At 34.0% G+C, this 13,220-nt stretch overlaps 1 protein-coding gene across 1 annotated transcript in view; it reads right to left on the reverse strand.

The window, feature by feature from the left end:
• LOC126974363 (neuropeptide CCHamide-2) overlaps positions 1 to 13,220 on the reverse strand; it is a 47,369-nt gene that overhangs the window by 12,520 nt on the left and 21,629 nt on the right. Inside the window, exon 2 of the mRNA XM_050821830.1 lies at positions 10,339 to 10,415. Within this exon, the coding sequence (XP_050677787.1) occupies positions 10,339 to 10,408 (70 nt within the window). The 5' untranslated portion in view covers positions 10,409 to 10,415. The remainder of the gene's footprint in view (positions 1 to 10,338; positions 10,416 to 13,220) is intronic.

Genomic DNA, 13,220 nt, shown 5'->3' on the forward strand with positions numbered 1-13,220 from the left:
AAACTTTGACTCACTCAGTGACAGGTTACAGTATCAAAACTGACTATCAATCTTCGTGATACATTTTTTAATTCAAATCAATATCACATTACACATTTAGGTTAAAGAAATCATGGTAATGAATCTTAAAAGTTATAATACTTTTTACCTCGGTTGATGTTGAGGCTTAAAAATAAGAACTGGCAAAAATCTCATGGCCTCTCTCTTATACCAACATGTTCAGCCTCATTGTTTCATAAATTACTTTAATTACAATCTATGTAAAGTGATGAGACAAAAATACTCAAACGTCAGGTACTCAATGAATAACACGAGTATGTTAGAAAAGTAAATTTGTTTTTATTAAAAAAAAACACAGAAATTAATGAGTAGAAGCATCATTCCACACACATTGTTAATAAATAAATAGTTTTTATTATGACAATAAGGGACAAGCAGGATACGCCCTGCCCATTACAATGCAATGAAGCTCAGGATTCTTGCAAAACCCAAAAATTCTGAGTGGCACTACAATTGTGCTTACACATTAGTGCTTCACGGCAGAAATAGGCACCGTTGTGGTACCCATAATCTAGCCGGCATCCTATGCAAAGGAGCCTCCCACTGAAAAACTATTCATACAAGAAGACTTTTGTAGTGGAAACTTCTTTGGGCGCGTTAAACACTTTCTGTTGTAGGTATTGAATGAACCGTCACACTCGGCTATTTGTAACGCTTGTAAAGTTACTTTTATTAGATAATAATTATCAGATAATAATAAGACATCATCAAGTACTGTAGGTATAAGCAACAAAACCATGACGTGTTAGGTTCATCGTAGGCCAACAATGTACCTTTCTTAACTATCGATATGACCTCATCGCATCGAACCATCGTCTTTATGTTAACAGCCTTGACGTGTGAACTATGGCGTCAAACTTCAAGCGAACTATGACGAACATTATTAATTGACGAAAGGGATCAAAGAACTGAATGATTTGCTAGTTGAATTGGGCAACAAATAGTCTGAACTGAAGAGACATGGTGATTTGTTTAAGATTGCGATCCTACCACTTTCCTATAAATTAATTTAAATATTTGATGCATAAAATAGACAGCCCAAATTGTTTAAGATGCCATCTTGAGGAGGATCTTTTACATTTAATATTAGAGTGCAAATTAAATAATAATTCAAGGAACCCCTGTTTAAATGACACTCAGTCGTCTTTCTTATACTTGCAGTTTATGGTTCATAACATACTCAGCTCCAACTTCACTGCTCAATATGAATTTCGACAGCGGTAAGCTTAACGTCGAATTGAAGGCTAGCTCGACATCGAGGCTACTCGACGAGTATAGCCACGATTGGTAACGTTAGAGAATTGTATAGCTGAACATGGTGACAGATTACTGAGTTTCATCGTTCAATCGTTAGCTGTACGAACAGATTATATTAACAATACAAATATTTTTTAAACTTTGTTCGCCATAGTTTATAAGCCTTCTTCTTCTACTTCGACGGATGACTTGACAGAGCAGTCGTGGTCACGTTGAACGACGAACGATTCTACACCAGTTATCCCTGGCTGTTGCTTCTCTGGCACATTTGTTTATAAGTATTTGTATATGTTTAAGCCGACTTAATCAACATGTTTATAAAGAATATATATAAATAATAAAAAAAATAAAAAAACAAATTGTCATAGTATAGAGCAAAGGAAATTTTGTAGTTGCTTTTCAATTTCAAGTGTTTCAAGAATGACTAAAATAAAATGCACATATGTACATATTACACCATAAAATTGATCCTGAAATATTTAAGAATTTGCGAAGGAGAGCGATCAATGACATTATAGATATGGACATAATATCATTTACAGTCTGACAGTGGAACGGCAAAAGTGTGCTTGAAGACAATTGTAAGCACACTTTTCTCCTTAGTCGTGCGTCATCATAAAATATAAATGAAACTGAAGACATTACAGTCTCAAGTGCATCAGAATGTGCCCCTGAAGACTGCGGTAGGTACCTTACCAACGTACGACAGTCATTGAATATATTTCATATGAACATTAGAAACATTGGGAATGATGCTAACTTTAGCAGCTTAGAACTTATTTTAAACAGAACAAACATAGATCTTGACATATTGATTTTGTCAGAATGTTGGCTCAGTAAAAGTCCTTATATTCCTACTCTTAAAGGGTACTTAGCTTATTCATCTAAACATAATAGTCAAAATGATGGTATCGTTGTATATATTAATGAAAATCTAAATTTTATTATTGAAGAACCCCCACCTCTGATTGTAACTGCCTAGTTATAAAGAGTGGTAACGACCTTCCTATTCTTGCTTTATATCGTTCGCCTTCTTATAGAAACGTCGATAATTTTATTGCAAATCTCGATGAAGCACTCTATTCATTACAAGCTTTTAAAACTATATCCATTATTAGTGATCTTAACACAAATATATCAGTTTTCTTTAGTGTTAATTCCGCCAATATTTGTCTTTAAAACAATTCGACACGTGTTTCGCCTCTACACGAGGCATCCTCAGGACGTGTTGTCTCGCCAAAATCTGGCACGAGACTCAAATAAAAAGAGAGAAACAAATATATCACCTAAAAACTCTGACCCCGACTCCGATAAACTTCTTAACCTTGCCGCTTCTCATGCCATTTTGCCTGCGCACTCCTTCCCTACTCGTCTCAACAATTGCCTAGATCATGTGTTTCTTAAAACCAGTGTAAAGGCTACTACTTTAGTATTTAATTCTCTTATGCTCCTGTTATTCTATGTATTGGGCATCAGAAAACTCAAAGAAACTCTTCGCGACTATTTAAGTTCATTGACATCCCTGCTTGTGTAACAGCACTAGAAGATACCGATTTCTCGGCAGTATTATGTAGTGAGGACGCTGAGAAATCTGCAAGTGATCTAATGGAAATTCTAACATCTGTTATTTCCTTAAATTCTCGTACTATTAAGGTATCTAGTAGAAAACGTAGGCCTTGGATTACACCTGACCTTCTGCGGTGTATTCGTCATGGGGACAAGCATTGTCTTAAAACGAAACTTGAATCTAATAATATTATTCTATCTCCTATAAAAGATATCGAAATTATTGAAACAGTCTCCTTAAGAAGGTTAAATGAGAATTCGAAACTGCTGAATTCGAAAAACATAAAAGAAACCCTAAAGAGACGTGGAAATTAATCAAGAATATCTCAAGTACAAATACTAACATTTCATCCTCTAGTGAACTATTAACCATAAATGAAAATCCAGTAGATTCAGTTAATGCTGTGAATGAGTTTTTTGCCAATGTTGGTAAGAATTTAGCACTTAATGTAACTTCACATTAGGATGTACTAGGGTACAATGTCATTAGACCCTCTAAAACCTGTCCCTAAACTAAATCAGCAATCCTCGATGGTTTTGCTTGAAACCGACACTGAGGAAATTGAGACAATCATTAATGGCTTAAAAATAAATAGTGCAGCAGGTTGAGATGGTATCCCTACTATAATATTTTTGAAAAATTTATAACTAAAATATCACTGTCCTTTCTGAATTCAAATGATATTATAATCAATTTGGCTTTAGATCAGGGAAGTCCACTGAAGATGCAGTGTTAGAATTGACTAGATCAATTGTTTACAACATGAAAGATAAGAAGTAATCAATCGGTATATTCTTAGACCTTCCTAAAGCTTTTGACACTGTCTCTGTCCCTACCTTATTGGATAAACTTGAAGGCCTTGGTGTACGAGGAATAGTACTCGAGCTGTTCCGGAGCTACTTGAGCGATCGCCACCAAAGTGTTACTATAAACGGGGCTATCAGTAATGAAGTCATGATCTCCTATGGTGTACCACAGGGTAGTGTGCTAGGACCTACTCTATTTTTAACATATATTAACGATCTATATAAACTCCAATTTTCAGATACTAAATTTGTAACATATTATGCTGATGAGACTGTTTTGTTGATCTGAGTCAGTAATGCGCGTTGCTATGTGCTGGCTATCTACAAACCTCATAACACTTAATTTTGAAAAAACCAAGTTTATCACTTTTTCACCTCTGTTATCCTCGCAACCAAACTCTTCATTTGTTTTGCAAGCTCATAATTGTGCTTCTTCTCCACTTGATACATTTTCCTGTTCCTTTATTACGCGTGTCCACTTGACTAAATACCTTGTTGTCCTTGTTGACTCCCAATTATCATGGAAGCACCACATTGAAGCAGTGATGTCTCGTACAAGGAAACTCATCTTTGTTTTTAAAAAATTGAGGTCAGGTATAATAGATGCTACGAGTAGCACCCTAAGAATTGTGTACCTTGCTTTAGCCCAATCTGTCTTATCATATCGTTTTGTTGCATGGGGTGCAGTTGGTAAGACCTTGATGCTGCGCCTTGAAAGAACGCAAAGAGCAGTGCTTAAGGTCATATCCAATAAGCCTATTAGATTCCCTCCAGTTGACTTATACGCACTTTTGGAAGTATATTCAATAAGAAAACTTTTTGTTCGTGGCACAATTTTACGTAAGCACAATCAAATGTCTTATGATCCTACTCTTCACATATAAAAAAGGAGAACTGACAAAGTCTGCAAAACGGAACAATCAAGATTAGATATAGTACGAAGTCATTTTGACTATCTTAGTCCGATGTTATATAATAAAATAAACAAAATCCTTAATTTATACAATTTAACATACAATAACTGTAAAAATAAACTTTCTAAATGGCTTCTTGATCTTACGTAGTTGAAGAATTGATCTAGTTCATACACTGCGAGTGAACCCACGTATGCACACACATCACACACACACGCCCACGCATAGTTTTAGTAATCTTTTATTGTATTTCATTTATTATAGCATAAGCATAATCAAAATTGTCTGTACTATATTTGCTTGTTACCTTAATATAATAATAGTTATAAAAATAATAAATATTTATTATTATTATTATAACCAAGCTTAAGTGTGCTATAAAAAAGTGCTCTAATAATACGTTAACGACGCAAAAAAGAGATGGTGTGACTTATGACCGGTAAATTTATTTTATTTATATAACATTGGTTTGCAAAAAGCGTAAATAATTTAGTAAAACGAATATTTTTGTATCCACATCCCTTTCTCTACCGCTTGTAAGAATGAGACAGATGAAAGAACGTTACCAGCACACAGTCAGAATTAAAAACTATAGAGTCGCTCTTAATTTAATTACAAAGTAGTGCTATTTGCACGGTAATTAGTAGATGTTATTGATAATTGATACTTAGTTACAACACAAATCTTTAAAATATAATATCTTACAGCTTTTCCGTACACGGGATAATGAAAGAGAATTGATGCCAGTTAGTTGGTAGGAAGAGAGAGATTTGAAGAATTTCACAAACCAAATAAGTCGAGTCTCATTTACTCTAATAATTTGAATTGTTTGAAATAATTTTTAGTAAGAATAAATTAATATGATATTACCAGAGAGCATTATATTGTTTTATTGTGCTACGATCCCACGTGTGAAGGAAGTGCGCAAACGTTACATTAACTACCGAAGTAGTTTCTGGCGTAACTCTTTGAATAATAAGTAATAATGTTTAGATTCATCTTACTTCAACTTATCCAACCAACAATCGGTAGTTCAACTGTAACACGATTACCAATTCCAATATCTTTACTATATTTATAGCTGAAGTTGTGTTTGAAGTGTTCTTGTTAAGTTACCAACAGATGAAGATAACTCACGTATGTGTTTCACAAAGTGGATGACAATATTTATAGTGGAGCAGACAGACGTCGAGTTCAAATGAAACTATGTGTATAATGATTTATATATTACAATTACATATTATTATGTCAAAGCCAAATTTAAGAACTATTTCGGAGGATTTTCAAAGAGCATCAAAATTATTTGCCATCTATTCTGAAAATTGATCACTCTTTTTTAAGCTCAAGTGGAAGCATTAGTAATGACGTTGAAGAATATAGTTATCAAATATATTACATATCATAAATTAAGCTTCATGAACTCATTAGCTATGAGAATATGCTATATTACCAAAATATTAGGGGAATGAGAACTAAGCTCGACTATATTAATAAAAATGTTTTAACACAAAATTACAGGATTATTGTGCTGGTTGAAACCTGGCTCAATGATAACATATTAGATGGAGAGATTTTTTGATAACCGCTACGAAGTCTATAGAAGGGATAGACAGTCCAATCCATTGCTTGGCCACAAGGAGGGGGGAGGTGTTTTGATCGCCGTGCATAAATCTATAAAATCGCACAGGGTTCCAAAATTCGAAAGCAAAGCCGAAGATTTGTGGGTGGAGCTAGAGTACTCTAACTTTAAAGGTCGATCTCAAAACATAAAACTATGTGCTGTTTATATACCACCTCCAATAAACACAGTGATACTTGAATCGTTCATGACAAACGCCTCAAATATAGTTAATGACTCGGGGAACCATCTTATACTGGGGGATTTTAATATGAGTAATATTATTTGGACAAGAGCACCTTCAATTGTCGGCTTAGTACTTTTTCCCCAATGCACATTAAATTCCACCACAGTAATTATGGCTTAAACTCTCCTCTACAGCTAATGTTACAATTATATAATTGTATTTTTAATATAGATGAAAACACTGATATCTTCTTTTCAAACTTTCTTAATTTTAAAAAACAAATTTATATTGCTCTCCAAAATTTATAGATTTTAGATTTTAAAATATCACATGTATTTCTTATAGTAATGTTGTGCCTACCTATAATTTAAGTACATTTAAACTATTTTATTATATTTGTTTAATTCTTAGTGCATAAGTTAATAAATTGTATTTAGTTGGTAAGCCTTTATAAATAAATAAATAAATAAATAAATAAATAAAATAAGTATAAGTTACAAAGTTCACTTGAACATACGGATACCTATTTACTTAGCAGCACCACCTGGCGTCTGGTTAATAAGCAATTTACTTTGCACTAAGTTCTTGTAGAAGCTATTGATTTTAAAAGTTTTTACTTGAACACACTAGTTATACGTTCATAACGACTTGGCACTAAGCTGGCAAAATAACTAATAATAAATGACTTTCTTAATGATACCACAGATTGGGAATGGAGTGACCGCACTCAGGCTATTAAATAATAAGTGTAATTATACAATAGTACTTTGTAAAAATATTTTTTCGATGAAAAAAAAAGCCCGTTGAGTTTGTTGCGCCCGTTCTTCTCAGGTCTGAGACATTCATTTTGGAATGGGTAGTATTTTACTTTCAATAAGTGATATCATATTCTATTTTGAATTAAAATATTTAAATTTGAATATTTGAATTTTACTTAATATGTGAAGTATTCGTCCCTACTGTTTGCTTTAACTGTAGAGTATAGATAGACTTTCAATAAGTCATGATGTCACATCCTATTTTGAATAAAAATATTTGAATTTGAATTTGAATAACGTTAAATAATGAAAAAGAGTGAGAGAAGAGAGAACAGTATGTGTGGCGGAGACCAAGACTTAGGGCCTCAGGCCACAGACAAAGAAATATAAAGAGTCCACCTTTTCCTTTAATGTCCTTGTTACACATATTTATTTTCTATCATTCCATAACTTTATATTAAAACAATTTGTTATTTTCAAAATTGACCCCCACTTAAGGAATAAAGGGGATTAATTATAAAAATTAAATTTGTAACCAAAATTCATGAAAGATGTAGGACTCGAACCCGCGACCTCTCGGGTTCCATCCGAGCGCAACCGTTCGAGTAGGTACGCAGTAATTCCAATTATTATTGAGTAGATTATCCACTGTAAATTGGATCCTGTAGATGGACCCACAACCTGATGGCTGAACAAAACATACCAAACTTTACGATCCATGCGTACTCGAAGGGTTGGCTCAGGTGGAAAGAGTGCTCGGGCAGAACGAGAAGAGGTCGCGAGTTTGAGTCCCGCATCGTTCATTAATTGGTTTAGAATTTTATATATGTAGCTATTTATTTTTTAGCGAATTCATTAAAAGTTGAACTCATAATACATATAGTAAGCGTCGTTGACGCAAACGCCATTGCCTCTCATCCAAGAGGTGCTGGTTGGTACCCACTCGCGACCTTCGATTTTCAAATTACTTTATTCGATTTTTCGACGCTCAAGTTAAGTTGCCCAACTCACTCTTAGCTCATGTAAAGGGATTGAACCCAAGGCTTTTTACACGCAAAATAGATACAGCAGACGTCGAGTAGCGGATAATAATATTTTTGTCTGATTTTTGTGGAGTTTCTTACATTTTCCTTTTTTCAACTTAATGAAAACATTTAGACCTAACAATGAATAACAAGAACCGAAAGTGGACTATAAATAACGTATTGTTGAAAATTTTACGAAGAAGCGTACAATACAGCTTGCCAATGAAGGGGTTTGGCCCTCATTAGGAATGTTTGGTCGAGTTTCACAAATCATTTTCAATTTGGAAAGCTCTAATCAGGCAAGTACTACCGTCTGCCTTTCCTTAACCTACCCTTTTTTGTATTTAATCATTCTCTCATACAAAAAGTTGGATAAAATCATTCAAAATATCTCTTTCTGTTTTAAGTTGTACAGAATTGCTTAGAATTTTTTGAATGAAGCTATCTTCTTGCATGTAAGCCCTGATTATTTGCAATAAGCGTTTTTCCCGATCGAGCCTTTCACCAAAGAGCGTGACAGATCAGCCTAACTTTCAACCTATATGTGTGTGTGGTGCGCCAGAAGAAGTTTCCACTTCAAAAACGGAATTTAATTAAATTAAATAACCACAATACTACTGTATTGTGGTTATTTAAAATCCCCGCGCGTAGAAAATGGTACAAGGCGCCATGTTAAGTCCAATCAAAACGCTCAAATGATAATACTCCTTCCGTGGTCTTGAGTTTTATAAATCCGCCATAGCTTTTAACTGAACAATAACTCGCGTTATCAACCGAATGAATGACATGATAATGACATTTTTATGTAACTTCTAAATGCCATTAGTCATCTCACGTTAGATAAATGGTACATTACTGAATAGGGAATCTATTTAAAAGCATGCCAATATATAAAAAAATCCAATAGAGTTTTTGAAGCCTTTATATCATCATCATTTCAGCCGGATGACATCCACGACTGAACAAAGGCCTCCCCCGAAGAACGCCATGACGATCGGTCCTGTCCTGACATTATATTATTACTTTTTATTTATTTAATTCAAAGAAACATTCATATATATTAGTAACAATATGTCTTATGAACTATGTTAGTTTCTTATTCGGATTATACTGCGAAAACTACTGAACCAATCAGAATAATACTTATACTATAAGATACAGCGTGTTTCGGAGAAGGTTTTAGTATTTTAGTATATATTGATGATAACTTATCCGCAACCTATACTTAGAAATACCTACATATATACAAATAATTCAGTCATTAATATTTCATTAAAATGATAATTCAAACAATGAGCGGGCTCGAGGTACTTAAATGGCAAAACAACCTTTGCTGGGTTAGCACTTGTATATTGATAAACCTAGATCTGTATAAGTAAGCTAACTGTATCCTGTGTATCTGGAAGGAGCAGTCAGCTCTGGCAGCTATCATCTTAAGTATTCCGTTACTTCTAACTCGTGATACTTATTAATTCGTAATTCGGTAAGTGCGGATTCTTTTAAAGAATGCTGTCATGTAATACAAGAATTTAAATAACCACTCTCATCAGTCACAATCGATCACATTCCTCTTGCGGGCATGACAACAGGCAAGGTTTATTACTTTAGTGTGCATGATAGCTACGTCTTACACTCGCGATACGTCAGTCACCTTGTTTTAATGTGGTTGCGTTGCTGAAAATAGAGGCTAACAATTCACCGCTATATTTTTCAACGTGTTCATAGCAGATTAATTATATAAGACTACAGACACGAAAGGCACGATAACTAATCGTTCCTCATTAATTCAATGGTGACATTAAATGATCACACGGGTGTCTACCCGTGTGATCATTTAAGTGTGTCTACACATAGCACAAAAAAAATATATATTTTAGAAAACAGAATTTTAATCACTACTACTCACCTACGACTTCTGACAGCTACGGCGGAGCCTGTAAGTGCCTACAGTAGCTCGCGGCTACGAGATAACTTACAGTTCTTAAAGTATAATGTTATGAAAAATTGATTTAGATGAATTGTGTATTTTAATTTTTGATTTTTTTTTTTGATTATGATTTAGTAGTTTTACCAGTGTGTTTATTAATTAATGTCGCCATAGTAACAGCACACTGTATAATTACATAATATTATTATAATAACTCACGTTTCGCGCTCACTCCAACTGAAATGACCAGAACGACTAGAAGGCAGGCTGCTAACAGGTTTTGCGCCATAATGTACCTGAAAAGTAATACTATTACATTAATAATTATTACTTAATATATATTATGATAGTTATAAATAGAAAATACGCTACAGCTACAATTGCTATTGTTAAGTATTATTATACACGCCACAACTTACGATGTCTTCCCCACCATCTGGATGTGTGGCGTTCCTCCACAGTACGGTTTTCAAGGCCCTTTCTTCCACGTACAACCAAGCTGTAGAATGAGCTTCCGGGACGATACGACATATGTGCTTACAAAAAAGGCGCGTACATCTATCTCTAAAGGCCGGCAACGCTCCTGTACCTCTGACGTTCTAAGACAATGTTTTTGTTTATGAAAATAAGGGACGAATCGAGCAGGACGTTCTGGTAATTGATACACCCTGCCATTACAATGCAGTGCCGGTCAGGATTCTTGAAAAATCCAAAAATTCTGAGCGGCAATACAATTGCGCTCGTCACCTTAATGAAACACAGTAATGTTTACACATTACTGCTTCACGGCAGTAATAGGCGCCGTTGTGGTACCCATAATCTAGCCGGCCTCCTGTGCAAAGGAGCCTCCCACTGGAATGTTAGCGCGGGGTTGACTTAATATCAGGTACTCTCGTTTGTCCTCTCTTCTATACCTGCTTGGCCTATGCCGTAGCCTATCAGAGTTAATAGGGAGGTAGCGCCCAAGGTGATTAAAATTATAATTTTTAAATAATTTGTTTATTTGAAATATCAATTATTTACTTTAATTTTTACATTTATATTTTTATGATGACGGATAATTTGTTCTATCCGTATGTTCATTTAGTTGCTAGTGGCTCGCTTTATACAAGTAATGTATCAAAATAAACACCAACAAACAAATAACAGTAATTTAATTAGTAAAAAGCTACTGTTACTGAATCCACAATACTCGAAATTTAAATAAATTATAGTTTATAAATAAAAATTAGTACAAAATGTGTCGAAGTGCGACTAAATAAGTTTTTACTTCAATAATAGATTATTTGCAATTATTGTTATCAAAATAATAATGTAAATACTGAAAAATATACCCAAAACAAATGTATACAAAGATCTTTGTTTCAACACTTTGAACATGGAAGGTTTCTCTCTCAAAAGACTCTCACAATAATAATGTAATTATAATTGGGGGTTTTAACGAATATTTGTGTTCAACGCGTTAATGGTTTCCTCTTGAAACGCAAATTAAATGAAAAAAATGCTTATTTGGATCCGTGCTAAGAATAAAGTTACATATGAATAAGTCTTAAATTTGTCGGTGTATCTGTCCATTTAGTTATCAATTAAATTGTTAAAATACCGTCAATTGCGAATAGGTAATAATAATAAGTTATTAGTATAATTATATTAATATTTACACACTTTAAAAAAATTATCTTGCCCTAAACATAGTCCGTCCATATCTTATGGATTGCAAGATATCGATATATTTAATACATACTTACTTAACAGCTACATACACATCCTTAACTATAAACATCCACGACTCTCAAACAAATATCCATATTCATCAAATAATAAGACTTAACATCTTTTGTCTCAAGCTGAAGAGCGCAGTTGTATTGCCGCTCAGAGTTTTTGGGGTTTACAAGATTCCTGAACGGCACTGCATTATAATGGGCAGGGCGTATCAATGATTATCAGCTGAACGTCCTGCTTCTCACCTACCGGGATTTGAACCTGGGAACTCTAGCTTAGTCGCCTGCCCACTAACCTGTGACGAACCACTGCAATATAGAGCCGTCAGTCAGGTAATAAAACCAATTAACATAAGTGCCATATTTTTTATGAAAACAGTAATCAATTTACCTGTAAAATTTTAGTAAAATACTATTTTTGGTTTTAGCAAAAGAAAGTGTCGGTGAACGGTAAGTAGAACTGCTGAGTATCACCACGGAGTCTCCGTTCGTCCCCGATCGATCCTCGCCCGCCCCGTACTTAAATATTTTCAGTAGATCTACGCGTTATAATTTATTTTTTATTTATTTATTTGTATAAAGAAACTTACAGCTATTTATATTACATAAAAGTATGATAATGTATAAATATTACACTAGCCAAAATAGTTCCTAACGATGCTTATTACATAGTGAAGTTTTAAGACTTATAAAAATTATTACAAAAAAAATACAAAAGTTTAAAGAGCCAATAAATTCACTGATACAAAATAAATATAACCTTTAGATACCAATTTTTTTAACAAAAGATACAAAATCGTACTTATTACATCGAAATATGTCTATGTGGTTATAACAGTCATTGTGTGTTCTGCAAGCTCTGATAAGAAATCTATTCTTACAATAATTAGTCCTAAAGAATGGCACTAAAAATATTTGATCGGTGGATCGATGACCTATTATTGGACATTTGAAGCAAATACGACTAAGTAGGAGTGGAGAGTCAACAAAGTTGTTAATTATTTTGTACAAGAACGTCTGATCTCTGTGTTCACGCCTTAATTCTAAAGTATGTAACTCCGGCACTGAGTCATCAAATTTGTACCTTAATCTCCTTAAAAATGTTTGTTGGATTTTTTCAATCTGATTAATATAGGTATAAGGGGTTCCATGCCGAATAATGAATACAATGCTAGTGTAACTTTTCTTTCTCGGAAGATGAGGACAAGCTAGTGTCGGGTCATCTGATTTTAAGTAATTACCGTCTTGATTTAGAAGAGTGTTCGCTGCTCTGGTGAAACTAGAGAGTATGGTGCGCGGTGGTCACTTAACACGAGGTAACTCCTATTACATAAAAAAGTAGGGTTCTTAAATAAAATCATCATCATCAAATTCTAATTC

This window comes from Leptidea sinapis, chromosome 32, assembly GCF_905404315.1.
Source record: "Leptidea sinapis chromosome 32, ilLepSina1.1, whole genome shotgun sequence".
NCBI lineage: Eukaryota > Metazoa > Arthropoda > Insecta > Lepidoptera > Pieridae > Leptidea > Leptidea sinapis.